Below are 14,665 nucleotides of genomic sequence, written 5' to 3' on the forward strand. Positions count from 1 at the left end.
CTAGATAGCAATAGATTTAGACTTGATATTTTAGTTTAGTTTAGAGATTGTGTACAAAGGAATTAGCCACAATGGCTAACTACAGACATAATATATGTACTAGAATGCTCTGTTCTAGAACGAACAACTATTTTGTTCGTCTGTAACGAACAACAATATTCTAATACTTTTCAGACTAGTTCATGTGTGTAAGAATGAATGGAGACACGACAAACAGACAGACACAACAAAGCGATCCTATAATAAGAATTCCTTTTTTTCTGGTAGAGATATGGAACCCTCAAAGGGCATTTATAAGTGTTTATTTTTCTATAAAAATTACATTTTGTTATTTTAGATATCCTGGGTAGATACAATAGAAATCATCCCTCAATTTATTTAAAAATATAATTATGCATGCTGTCAATGCGCTGCCGAAACTAATTTTGATGCTGAATGCACAACACAATATAGCTATTAATTACGTAGCTTAAGCTAATAATTCTGAATTAAGTTATCAAAATAATCACAGATCTTTAGAAACATTTTGGGAATAATCCTCACAGTTTATTCAACTTACCAAATGCGACAACCACATTCATGAATCGTAATCGTATCGCACTTTTCGTAGTTTGTATCAGGACTATCACCTATCACCACATGAAACTGAACACAACAGAAACTGAAATCACAAATCAGCAGACTATCAAATTCAATTTCTTCTCTGCCTACTGAGGTCTGAGAGCCACTGACCAGAAAAAAAAGCTGAGAGCTGAAGCCTGAAAACCTAAACTTGGATGAAGGGATGCCTGAAAACCTGAAAAAGTGAAATCCACCGCATATTACAAAGTACTCTGTGATCCACCGACCAGAAAAAAAATCCACAATCCACATACACATGCTATGTTGCATCAATCTATATTGTATCTATGTACCAAAGAATTTCTAAGAATGCTGGATAAAGCTGACAGATCCATAGAGATAGTATAGGTAGGTACATCTCGGTGAGTGTAGTGTCCATAGATAATATACTAATATGGTAGTGTCTCTGGTATATAGTGTGTTATCTATGGTGTTGTGTGCAGAGTAGGTACCTACCTACTTTGTAAATATTGGTTTTCCATATGTGTTCCATATGTAAAAAGAACTCTGTGATTGGTATGATTGGTACGCTACGCTCAGAAGCAAATAAATAAAATATTAAATTATTCATTTTATTCTTGAAAGGAAGTAAAATTACCTTTAATAACCTTTAGGCATTTCACTTAAGTTCAGATAAAAACCTAGAAAATGAAAGCAGTTTTGATATTTGACAGTGTAAATGATTTATTATTTTCTAAATGGGATGAAAGTTTTTTATTTCGGATGAAAACATTTAATGGTCAGGTAAGTCGCACTCTAAAGCCTTAGTACCTATTTACTTTACTACAAGTCCGGTGAGGATTTTTTAATAGGTAGGTACTTATCAATTGTAAATATCAATTATTACTAGCTGATACCTGCGACTTTGTCCGCGTGGATTTAGATTTTGCCGTGGGAACTATTTGATTTTCCAGGATAAAAGAAGCATATCCACTCTATAGGTCTTCAACTATATCCATGTAAAAATCAGGTCAATCTGTTGCTCCGCTGCAGCGTGATTGAATGACAAACCGACCAACAAACACTTTCGAATTTTTACTAAGGGTAGGGTATTTGATACTCTTACCTTACCCCCTTATTTATTTTTTGTTCTATTCCATGCCTCTATCAAGCAAAGTTCTCAAGTTCTCTATTAAATGCTTTCAGGCTGATATCTATAGAGTGCACTTTGACTTTGCTCAGACTTAAGATTGAGTTAAAATGAGACAGATTTATGTGAGAGATATACATCTGTCTCGTTTTAACTGTCTTAAGTCTAAGCAAAGTCGGAGTCCCAGTCTCCCCTTAAAATTGCCGACATATCTGTATGATACCTATTAAGTACCTATCCATTCTAATTTATGTTCCAACTTTTCATGAAGGTTCACAAATTATTTGAGACATTTTTTTTATAAGGAAAAGGATGGCAATATTACGGACAGTCATCACGTATCACAGCTGCTGTCACCAATCATTACATCCCAGAGGGTCATGGCGGCCCAGTTCAGCAACACATACACATCCATGCAATGTAAAGATAACACTACTATAGTATTTGATGAGGTATGTATTCACCTAACACCTTTTGTTTGTAAAGTTCTGCATTTATGTTATCATTATAAGTACTATACCTCGTACAATCCTTCATTGCATGCTGGATCATGGACCGCATCAGTGATATCAATCATTATGATTGCAAATGAATTATCAATAAATACAACGAATGGAGACCATCATTTATGTTTGGACTTACATTCAGAGTGGATGTGTTCTAAAAAATTTACATTCAATGTTTAATCTTAAGAGCCATCTGCCAGTTATTAGCCTTAACTATAAACATAATATGACTCAACTCAATAACCCAAACAAATAACTCAAGCAGCTACATCCTCATCCATATTTTAATAACTCCAGTGTAATAATTTTGTTACTTATTTTATTTAAATTCAATAAATAATAATAATTTACAAATTACGCTTCTTTTAAACATTGAATTTTAGCTTTAAGCATTATTTAATTTTATGCTTAAAAAGGATCGATTAAAAAGTTTGCAACATCACTACACCCACCATGACATTATTGATATAAATTAACTAATCAGTTTGTGTATTGCAGTGGCTCGACCATGTGTTCATGATCATCAGTGAGGATGATGTAGATGATGCTCATCGGGAGCTGCTGGATTGTAAAACCCTTGTGCAGCATATTTGTGGTCAAAACATCAATTTGTAAGTCTTTATGAATTGACAATGTTACTTACATTTGATTTTTGTTTTCTCGATTTGCTAGCAATTTACCCAAATTGCTGCTTCTTTTCAGTGACTTGAAACAGAGTAATAACCAGAATACTCAATTATAGGACAGAAGGCACATCCATTATACATTTAAATAATTACTCACTACTATATTTTTATAATTTTTATAGTGTTTTACCTACACTTCAAGGAAATTTGTAAATAATTTTTAAATACATATCAAAAATTGCGAACCGGCAGGAATCGAACCCGCGTCCCCTGGGATCGCGCCCGACGCTCTGACCACTAAGCTACAGACCACTAAGCTCGGTCGCGATCCCGGGAGACGCGGGTTCGATTCATGCTGGTTCGCAATTTTTGATATGTATTTAAAAAATTACTCACTACTACTCATTATGGTGCAATTAAGCTTGCACAGCGCTGCAGCCTAAATTTATTCAACACTCTTTCTTTCGCGCAACTCTCTCCCTCTCTCTCTCTCGTCACGTCCCAACCTCGTCACCAAGTGACCAAGTGAGTAGCCTAGTAATACTTAGGTTCTAGTTAATAGTGTTTTTTTCTTTTCAGATTACATTCTTCAACATATCAAGAATGGTTGTCAGTGCTGCTAGAGAGTCGAGATAAAGGTGATTCAATCCCAGGCGCCAGTGGGGTGATAGGAGAGAGTGGAGCCACTGCAGCAGCGTTGAATGCTCTGAGAACAGTCTCAAAGGACATAAAGTGCTCTCCGCACCAACACTACCACATGCTACTGTTTGTGGGGGACAAGATGCTGGCTTTATATTCCAGGTCTGTAGTAAATTATTTTCTACACAACTTCGAATTTGTTAAGATTTTATTATAATTTTAACGTTCTGTTTGTTTGTTGGATCATTGGTTCTTAATTTTTGTATAACTAAACGATGCGGACTGTTTTGAACAGACAGACAAACAAATGTTTATATATAACTAAATGATGCCCGCGCCTTCGTCCGCGTGGATTTAGGTTTTTAAAAATCCTGTGGGAACTCTTTGATTTTCCGGGATAAAAGTAGCCTATATCTTTCCCCGGAATGCAAGCTATCTCTGTACCAAATTTCGTCAAAATCGGTTGAACGGATAGGCCGTGAAAGGCTAGCAGATAGACAGACTTTCGCATTTATAATATTAGTATGGAAGTATGGATAGTATAGATATCAGTATGGATTTATTTCTAGCCGCGGATGTGAAGACCTCATGCCACCAGATTTGATATTGCTCAGCGTGCAGTGTATCGCCGCTCAGGAGTATTGGAAAGAGTTGCGGGCAACGTACACTACGACTGAAAATGCTCATCTACCTTGTAAGTATCACACAAAATAGGGATGTCACTTGCGTAAAAAATAAATCTCTGTGATTATTTAAATAGAAAGTCTTCCGAAATACGTAAAATCTACGTTTTCCGTTAGTTTTAACTGTTTTAAGTTGCATAAGCATTTTAAGTTCTATATTAAACTAGATTATGCTCACAACTTCTCTGTGGGAACTGTTTGATTTTCCAGGATAAAATATAGCCTATGCCCGTACGGCTCCAAGATGCAAGCTAACTCTGTAGCAAAAAAATTGATGTGGGAGAGGGTTTTTAATAAAAAAAAATTAAAGAAAAGAACTTTAATTTATTTTTAATTAGGTACTATCCTTTAGCACAGAGAATTCAACCTCAAGAATACAAGGTTTTGTATGCAAACAAAATCGTAAAATGTTGGTGGGAGACAGGGGAGAATGGGAATTAAGACAATGTGCGGAATGAGGGTACCGAACGGGCGAGGGCCGACTTTATGCTAAGCAACTGCCTAAGCTTGGCGATCGGAAGTGTCTGGCTATTAGGCGTCTATAGGTGGTGGTCTGTGTCTGTGGGTACAACTTACAAGCTATCTCTGTCCCAAATTTCGTACAAAAAATAGTTAAAACAGATGGGCCGTGAAAAGCTAGCAGACAAACAGACACACATTCGCATTTATAATAGTATGGATTACAAAAAGCACCGCAAATGTTTATTATCGCACTGCGGTTTTGTAGTCCGCAATAATTCCGCCAACGTTCATACAAGTTCCCATGCTAGCCGCGCGTTTTGACATTTGATAAAGAGTTGCTTTGAAAGTTTGAATATTTGTCAACATTTCTATTGTCAGTCAACATAATTTACCAAATCATATCATGCAGTGCTGCGTATCAATCGTACTACGTTCCTGTTATTTACATTATGATATGACTTTTTTTGCTGCGTCCTGACGTGCCTTATAAAAACCGCGTGCTGCCTGCAGCATGGGCCGTGCTGCGCTAGTGGGTGTGGCACTAAATGGGAGTATATTGCAGGGCTGTCGCAGGAGAACAGCGCCATAGTGCACCTGTGCGGCGGCGGCGCGGTCAGCCCGTGCGCGCCGCACTCCCTGCACGTGGCGGAAATCGCGCCGCGGATCGTATTCGCCGTGCTCGTTGATATGGACTCGAGGTAAACCTCTAGTAAACTTCTACTCCGACGCGCGACGCTTCTTACAATTGGACTTATTTATTACCTACTAGATTATTCCCGCGACTTCGTCCGCGTGGAATACACAAATTTCGTGCCCCTATTTTACTCTTTTAGGGTTAGAATTTCTAAAAATCCTTTCTCAGCGGATGCCTACGTCATAATAGCTATATGTGTAAAATTTCAGCCCGATCCGTCCAGTGGTTTGAGCTGTGCGTTGATAGATCAGTCACTAGTCAGCGGTCAGAAATTCTCTTTTATATTAGCAAGCATAGCTATAAATAGGTACCTGGTACATAAACTATGATATTTCAGGGAAGTTGGCATTGCAGTGCATATGTCTAGTCAGATTTTATCGAACTTGCGACGGCTTCTTTTGCAAAGGAATTTGGATGTGTTACCAAACACACTGGACTCTTTGGAAGCAACACTGAAAAAGGTAACAGATTCTGCTAGTTATTTCAAAAAGGAGAAGACGATATTTTGACGAAAAGTATAAAGATAGCTTGCATTCCAGGGAAGGACATAGGGTACTTTTGGTCCCGGAAAATCAAAGAGTTCCCACGGGATTTTTAAAAACCTAAATCCACATGGATGAAGTCAAAGTGAAAATCAAGTTAGAAATAAACGATCTCTGTGGTGCTGGGGTAGTGGACAGTTAATCCCACAGAACACACCTTCCTTCTAAATTCTTTAGAAACTAACTTACAGTCATTACTCATTGCAAATCTTTTTTTCATAATAATCAAGTTTTTGAAGTAACACGTTGTAGTCGCAAACATGCGTTTTATATTGTCGGGTGGTACTAATGCCGTCATTTGAATATAGATTAAGTATATATACCTACCTCAAATGATTATTAATACGCTTGAAAAACAAAAATGTTTTGTCATAAATAGGTTTTTTGTAAAAGTGTTAAATATTAATCTTCACTTTCCTTACCTTCTAAATTTTTATCAAATAAAATTAAAGATAATTCTTAATTAATATGTGCCACATGGGTTGCTTTAAATATCCCCCTGTATTTCAGACAACAGAAGCACTTCGCAAAAATAAGGCACCCTCCACACTATGTGCCCGCCTCACTAGTTGCATGTTGGAATTGCGGAAATCATGTACAACGACCACTCCGCTCACTCCGGAAACCACCGCCACAGCCCTGCACACGGCGCTCGAAGCCGTCATAGAATACCTCAAACCGGATATACCTAGCTTGAAGTTGGAACATCCTGTGAAGGAGCTCAGGGGTCTTTTAAGCCCCTATCTTGAATTCCTACGCGTTAAAGCTCAGCGATACTTCAGTTTGGAATCATATCCTTTTCATAAAACTGGTTTATTTCTTTTTAACGCCTGCAATTTGCGTGTTAATTGTACTGGTCCTTCGATTGCTTAGCTTAGCGTGAAAATAAAAAATAAAGCTTGTTTTTATCTCTGTGGCATTGCTTTGTCATTTTGATGTTTGGGAGAAACCGATACCGTATAATTTTATGGTTTTGCATAGGGCATAGGATAGCCGTACTATCCAGCTAAGATTCATTAACAATTTGCACAAACAAACTCAAACCACATTCCAGCGAATAAACCATTATTTATTTTTATTTATTATGTGTTTGTGGCTTGAGCACGTGTCTGCGCTGCGATGGGCTACTGACGACGTAATTATCTACAGCATGTTGAAAAGTTGCAATATAGCCTCATCAAGTTATCGTCAAAGTTTAATTTTGGGTTAATGTCGCTCACGCATTTACTTCCATTTTTTAGGGTGCATGGGATTAAGAAACTCTAACATGCATGATAGCTTAACTTTTCATTTTAATGGTGCCATCATGCACTGTTCAAAACGAGGAGAAGGTAATAGACTTGAGTATCACGAAAACATTATATTTTTAATTCTTTAAACCGTTGGATTGGACAGGTGTAAGAGAAAGCCTTCCTTATGGCCATATCGTATTTTTACGTTAGAACCTTTAGACTTTAGATTTTTTCGAGTTATTGTGATTTTGTGTATTACTTTCTCTGTCTGCGGTTAAAACGCACATTTGATATCACATTCATGTCGTGTCGCAATGATCGATTTCGCTTAACGTGGCTGTTACTGGCGGGACGGAGGCGGGTAGTTCCCTGACTCTGCACAAGTATGTGGAAGAGTTCCCCGGCCTCGTGCACTTCGTGTACATCGACCGCGGCGCGGCACGCTGCCTCGCGCCCGACATGGCGGACTGCGTCGACATGCTGACCCCGCGCACGGTGAGATACTCGTTTAACGTGGCTGTTACTGGCGGGACGGAGGCGGGTAGTTCCCTGACTCTGCACAACTATGCGGAAGAGTTCCCCGGCCTCGTGCACTTCGTGTACATCGACCGCGGCGCGGCACGCTGCCTCGCGCCCGACATGGCGGACTGCGTCGACATGCTGACCCCGCGCACGGTGAGATACTCGTTTAACGTGGCTGTTACTGGCGGGACGGAGGCGGGTAGTTCCCTGACTCTGCACAACTATGCGGAAGAGTTCCCCGGCCTCGTGCACTTCGTGTACATCGACCGCGGCGCGGCACGCTGCCTCGCGCCCGACATGGCGGACTGCGTCGACATGCTGACCCGCGCACGGTGAGATACTCGTTTAACGTGGCTGTTACTGGCGGGACTGAGGCGGGTAGTTCCCTGACTCTGCACAACTATGCGGACGAGTTCCCCGGTCTCGTGTACATCGACCGCGGCGCGACACGCTACCTCGCGGCCGATATGGCGCACTGCGTCGACATGCTGACCCCGCGCACGGTGAGATACTCGCTTAGCGTGGCTGTCACTGGCGGGACGGAGGCGGTTACCTCCCTAAATCCGTATTAACCAGAAGCGCTCTGCAGGCTTGTAGAAAATGCATATTCTGTTCTACATAAACTTTTACAGATTTTCTTTTACAGGCTCTTTTGACACTTGAATGACATTGACGTGTCAGTGACATTGACAGGGAGGCACTGTTGGAAAACAAAGGCTTAGCTTAGACTATTCAAACAAGAACAAAGCGGACACTTGACGGCAACGTTAGTTCCATTTTCGCCACGCGCCAAAAGAGCCTTGTCGCACTAGCTTGTATGAATTACATAATCACATCTACATAATTACATTATGTAGATGTGACGTCATAAACATTTGACGTAATTTTTTAGTTAAATCGATATTTTAAAATGTGTAGCACTTTTAAAACAGCGGATGTGGATTTTACGAATTTTAGAAGTGCCTCTATTTAATAATTCCTAAGAAATAATTTATTTTGGACATAGGCATCATACCAATAGTGAATGTGCAGGTCCGCAGCACGCTGTGCACGGCGATGCGCGCGCTGCGCGAGGGATACGGCGCGGCGGTGTGGCGGCGTGGCGCGCTGCACGTGTGCGCCGTGCGCTGGTTCGAGCGGCGCGGCGTGCCCGCGCGCCCCGCCGCGCCTCCGCACCCCGCCGCCGTGCGCGCGCTTCCGCCACCCGCGGACTTGCTCGGCGTGCACCACAGGTAACTTGTGGGTCAGAGGCACTACACTAAACAACTTGACTAACTACTGTGTTGCGGTGTGCCTCAACTCTCAACGTGCAGAGCTTGACGATCGATCAATGAGAGCTCGCCAGATTATGACAAATATCGAAAGAGTGCCAAGTTTCTATAAAAAATATAACTTCGATCGCCTTCCGTCGCATCGTGAAGCCGGACACGTCACGACGTATCCATCATCATGTAGGTTTTATTTGAAAATGAAGGTATCATTATAGTCACTAACTCGCTGACTCATAGACGCCTAGCTTGGACCTAGAAAGCAGAACTAACGTACACAAGGAATAAGGCCAGATTTTTTGAAATTCGATGCGATGCAGTGAAAGAAAACTAAAATTTTTGTTGACAATTTCTTAGTAATCAACGGTGCCAAAATGCGGCAGTGAATCAGTGAGGATACTTATTATATCTTTAGAAGATGGCTTGCTGATAGAATGTTTTGTTGATAGGCAGCTGGTAGAGCTGGCGTTCCCCGGGGACAGCCAGGGCGTGAGCGTGAAGGAGCTGGTGTGCATCCACCTGGGTCTGCTGCCCGCCGCCACGGCCGTGCAGCAGGCGCGCCGCCTCGCGCACTCCGTCCTCGAGCTCACCGGCGAGAACCCCGCCGTCGCCGCAGACCTGTTGTAGACGAGTGGCAGACAGCAGGGCGTCAGCGTGAGGAGCTAGTGTGCATGCGGCCGGGTCGCTCGACGCTCAATGTGTTGAGGGCCTAAGGATTAATCTCCTTATGTGAAATTATTGTTGTCTAAGGATGACAAAACTGTTACCCTGACGAAATTCCTCTGTTATAGTAATATGCTCTAGCTCCCATTTCTTAGAAGCTTGTTTCCTTATTTTGATGGCTGTGTATGCTTAAAGCATTCCATACTACCTTGGACCCCCACTAGTTTTATTTTGTTTATTGCAATCTCAAAATTAGATAGGTCACCAGTAATTATTGTAAATGGAGATATAGGTTTATTGTGGGCCAGGAAAAATGTGTATTATTTGAGAATTATTGTAATTGGTAGTTTTAATCTAGTCATAATTATTATCATTAAATGTTTTTTAAATAGGTACTTATCAAAAATTACGCAACCGGCATGATTCGAACCTCGCGTCTCTCTGGGTATCGCGACCTTTAACCGCGAGGCTCCTCTACCCTTCCGTGCCGAAATTTCAAATAGTATGTATCTACTCAAGTGTAGGTAAACACTAAGTAGGTACGTAGTATATAAAAAAATATTATAAACTAGATGAGCCCGCAACTTCGCCCGCATTGATTTAGTTTTTTCAAATCCCGTGGAAACTCTTTAATTTTCCTGGATAAAAGTAACCTATGTCCTTCCCCGGGATGTAGGCTAACTCTACCAAATTTCATCAAAATCAGTTAAAACTATTGGGCCGTGAAAAGCTAGCAGACAGACACACTTTCGTGTTTATGATATTTGTATGGATATAGTTAGTATTATATTTTTCTTTTATTATTATGCAATTAACAATATATCATTTTAAATTTGAATACAAAGATAAAATTGAGGCAGCCACTCCCAATATTCACTGCCACCTCAACTTTATAATTGTGAGATACCTACGAAAGTTGACAGCCACCTTGACAATAAATTATGACCTGATGAGCTTGCAACCAACCAATCTGTCTGGCAGTCAAAATAATTTTGTAGCTCCAATGCAACCTCAGTGACGCCTGGATTTCAAACGGGTCGTTCATTAATATCTAAGAGGTGGCGCTAATTTATTTGGTTCCAACCGTAAAAAATTTTGTTCGTTTGGGCATATCTTGTCATTTATATCGATGTTCCAATATAACTTTACTCACCCTGCGGCAGATGGACTAAATAGGGGGCTGTTTGACATCTTTCTGAAACTTATTTTACTTCAATAGAAAATATAATTAAATTATATAAATGTGCCATTTAGTTTTTATTATATTATTAGTATAGGTAAGTAGGTACTATTAATACATGTAGATGTACAAAAATTAAAAAAAAATTACAATCTTTATTTGGTTTTATTTCAATATTTTAGTAGACAAAAAAATGAGCAGGGTGTAAAACAAATGTTACAGAATTTACAGGGTTATGAATTAACATAAAATCTTGGTAAGTATCTTATGAAATCATAGTCAAGAGCTTCCGACACGTTCAAGCGGCTTGACGTCAAGTATGTAGACTAGTTTTTATTTTTACAAAAACATAGGTACCTCTACCTACATTGCCTCTTTCGCTTTTCGACACTCGTGACTTGACAGTAGGTATTATGTATTATACATCTCTATTATACCTATTCTTACGCCATTCCACGCAGGCTTGACTTTTCTAGTAATGATCGGGTTAGTTCGATTAGCTGCTAGGTTTATCGTTACCGAAGTTAAACATTTTCAAGAAATTGAAATACAAAAATTATGATTTTTAGCAACAGTAGGTAAATTATTATTTCAGAATCAGATTTAGATACAGCAGAATCAGATAGAGGATAATAATTAACTATCAGTGATGTTATTTGTTACAAAAATACTTCCTACAAGTTTGCATAACATTTTATTATAAGAATTTATTTACAAGATCTTGTAATGATATTCTGATATATATTTTATGATAATAGTCAATAAGTTTCGTACATACTAGTAAAATCAAAATATTTGACAAACATGAAAGCAGTATCTGTAAATTATAGAACACCACAGTAAGAATTAAGAAGTAAAACTATAACTCCATGTCAAAGGTAACATCAAACTAAAAAATATTATTGGCGGAATTATTGCGGACTACAAAACTGCAGTACAAAGAGCCATAGAGAAGAAAAGAAGAACAACAATCATATAATAATTATTATAGCAATCCATGTGTCTGTCTGTCTGCTAGCTTTTCACGGTCCAACAATTTAACCAATTTTGATGGTAGAGTTCACTTACATTGAGGAGATGGCCATAGGCTACTCTTTATCCCAGAAAATCAAAGGGTTCCCACAGGATTCTCAAAGGCTCGTCCGATAAACTGATTGATATGATATCCAGTATGAAAGTAGTCTTGGAAATTGATACGACTACTTTTTATCCCAGAAAATTAGAGTTCCCAAGGGATTTTTAAAAACCTAAATCCCAACTGAGAAAGTTTCAGGTATCATCTAGTATAAAATATAACGAAAAAACCCTTAACATCAAGGAAATAATAATATTAGACCATGGCTATTTAAGAGCAAGAATAACAAACTTGATAGTTAACATGTTGGTATGTTTTGTTTATGGTAACTTAATTACATTTTTATACATAGTTAAGGCACTTTCAATATTCCGGGGAGCTACCACCAGTAGTCTTATTATCATTGATGAGGATAGGCTTGTGATGATTCTCTTCCACATCAAAAGTAATTAAATCTTCACTGAAATTGGTTTTCTGTAAAAAAAAAAAAATTGAAAGTCTGATAAAGTACATAAAGCATACATATTACAAAATATATTTTTGTCATTTATTATTTTTGTAAAAAAAATTTAGTACTGAATAAAATAAGAATTAGGAACTTATTTTTCATTCATTTCTTACTATTCCTAGTTACCAAAATGAAATATATGTATTAAAAAAACTAACACTTGTTGAAGCTGCATCTGAATTTTTTTTGAGCACTGCAGCATAATTTAATGTTGGTGATTTCATACAACTTGGAGTCATCGGTACAGGGCTGGGAGTTCTCTCTTTGACATCATTCTCTTTAACCTGGGTAGAACTCTGACTGTCAGATAAACTGTTATTAATGCTATTAATAAAAATATTAGGTACGCTCAGTATGTCCACTGTGGTAGGGGCCTTCAATGCATCTATGCATGCCTGGGCCATCTCTACTTCTCGGTTAATATATTTTTCTTCAACTATTTTTTTATATGCAGTTTCCAGGTCCACCGCTTGATTGTTGGCCAAAATAGTACTCATTAATTTGATTTCTGCTTCTAGTTCCCTAATTGAACACTCATTTTTAGCTGCTATTTTAGCTTCTTTTATAAGTCTCACATCTACTGCCTCCTGGATCTTCAATATTGCTTCATCTGTGTTATTAGTTTGAACATTACTCTCTTTGACAATTTTGTTAAATATGCAATGTGGTGATACTCTGTTTGCCTTTTTATATCCAGTCAGTTTTTCACCCAAATTTGCTGTTACATCCTCCACATACTCATACATGTCGAGGCAGTTTATTTTACCAAATCTATATATCAGAGTATGTGTTGAGCTGGCAGAAGAGGTTTTACTTGATAAGTTACACGAGACAAAAGTTTTTCTCCCATGATATTTTTCGAAGTACTTTTGTAATCCTTTAGATATTAATTTGTCCCGGAAGGTGGGTTTTATGCTGCTATTTTTCCTATATTTATACCAGCCCACCACTTCAGTTGCAGCACTTGAGAGTAGTTCTGATAACAAATCTTCCTTTATTGTTCCCGTGGGTAAGTAAAATAACGACACTGAAGGCATTGGTAACACAGTTCTTATCACAATCTGGGTGTCCAGCCGGGCGCTATCATTTTGGGAGTCCGATATATGGTTAGTAATTTGTGAAGTTACATCGCCGATAAGGAAACCCTCCTACAATAAAAATATTTCGCAATATTATTCCAGTGTTTAAAAACGGCATTATAACTTAAAATAAGGCATACATACCTGACTATTAACAGAATTCATACATTCGTATAGTAAAAACGAGAGTGCGGTGCCATTGAGGGACACCTTCTCTGTGTAGGCCATTAGATATTACTATTCAATCATTTATTCGTCCTAATTAAATAACTGAATTATAAACATATTAATAAACAGATTTTACACTATTTCACCGAGTATTAATGAATTTATCCTAATATCGAGTCAGCAGCACAAGATAAGTACCTAATTAGTAAACAGCCATCAACGTCAAATTCACCGACCTGAAATAAAAAGTCAAATTCACCGACGAAAAAGGTCAAATTGCTAGTCTGTGGTCAAAATGCACAGATTTTTTGTATGAAATGGATGACTGAAATAACACAGATCAGCAACCACTGAATAATAACTCACATCACAACAAAAATTATTTTCTTTGACTAAAACATGGGCTTAGAATATGCTTAGAATATTAAAACAAGAACAAAGCGTTAGTTGTGGTTAGTTTCGATTTTCGCCACGCGCCAAAAGAGCCTTGACGCATGACTCTGTTGCTCATCTTGCTATAAAATATAACCACGAATAAATAACCTATAAAACAAAGAGTACCATACCAAACTATAAAATTAAACACAGAGCCAGAGCTATAAACTGTGGCTCTAGATAAACAAGTGATTATAATAGGCTACTTGACTCATATCTAATTTCGTCCAATAATTAATGATTATTTATTATAGTATTTTGCTTAAGACACCGAAATATATCAATAACAATTATTAAAAACGCAGGATGGATATATAAATCCAATTTAAAAAAATACAGTTTTTATTTTTATTTGAAACGCAGAAAACGCTGTCAGCCATGATGTGACGTCATTCAATATGTAAACAAAGAAATGTCATCCCTATGTCACGCGTGGACTAACGTAGTATCCATATAAATAAAATTTAAAGTCCTGACTGACTAACTTATATTAACGCACAGCCTAAACATCTAATCTGGTCCTAGATACATGAAATTTGGTGGGTGTGTTCTTTGTAGGTAAAGAGAAGGTATCCACTAGGAAAGGATTTTTTGAAATTCCACCCCTGAGTGGGTTAAATGGGGGTTTGAAATTTATAAAGTCCACGCGGGCGAAGTTACGTGCATAAGCTA

General features: G+C 38.4%; 2 protein-coding genes across 3 annotated transcripts; one reads left to right on the top strand and one right to left on the bottom strand.

Moving 5' to 3' along the window:
- The first annotated feature begins 1,082 nt into the window (after positions 1-1,082).
- Positions 1,083-10,882, top strand: HPS1 (Hermansky-Pudlak syndrome 1 protein). 2 transcript variants are annotated; one of them, XM_069501656.1, is made up of 11 exons: positions 1,083-1,365; positions 2,017-2,163; positions 2,716-2,828; positions 3,423-3,644; positions 4,052-4,176; positions 5,190-5,325; positions 5,659-5,782; positions 6,374-6,654; positions 7,479-7,770; positions 8,650-8,849; positions 9,335-10,882. In XM_069501656.1, exons 1-11 carry the CDS (start codon positions 1,270-1,272, stop codon positions 9,510-9,512), a joined length of 1,914 nt encoding a protein of 637 aa, XP_069357757.1. In that variant the 5' UTR covers positions 1,083-1,269; the 3' UTR covers positions 9,513-10,882. The 2 variants fall into 2 exon arrangements, with proteins under 2 accessions (XP_069357757.1, XP_069357756.1); XM_069501655.1 differs by having other exon boundaries at positions 6,374-6,653; positions 7,439-7,770.
- Positions 10,875-13,801, bottom strand: LOC117986582 (BRISC complex subunit FAM175B-like). Its single transcript, XM_034973442.2, has 3 exons — positions 13,535-13,801; positions 12,470-13,459; positions 10,875-12,277 (listed from the first exon to the last, which is right to left on the bottom strand). Exons 1-3 carry the CDS (start codon positions 13,616-13,618, stop codon positions 12,167-12,169), a joined length of 1,185 nt encoding a protein of 394 aa, XP_034829333.1. The 5' UTR covers positions 13,619-13,801; the 3' UTR covers positions 10,875-12,166.
- Between the last annotated feature and the right edge of the window lie 864 nt (positions 13,802-14,665).

The sequence above is a fragment of the Maniola hyperantus genome, chromosome 11, assembly GCF_902806685.2.
Source record: "Maniola hyperantus chromosome 11, iAphHyp1.2, whole genome shotgun sequence".
Lineage (NCBI taxonomy): Eukaryota > Metazoa > Arthropoda > Insecta > Lepidoptera > Nymphalidae > Maniola > Maniola hyperantus.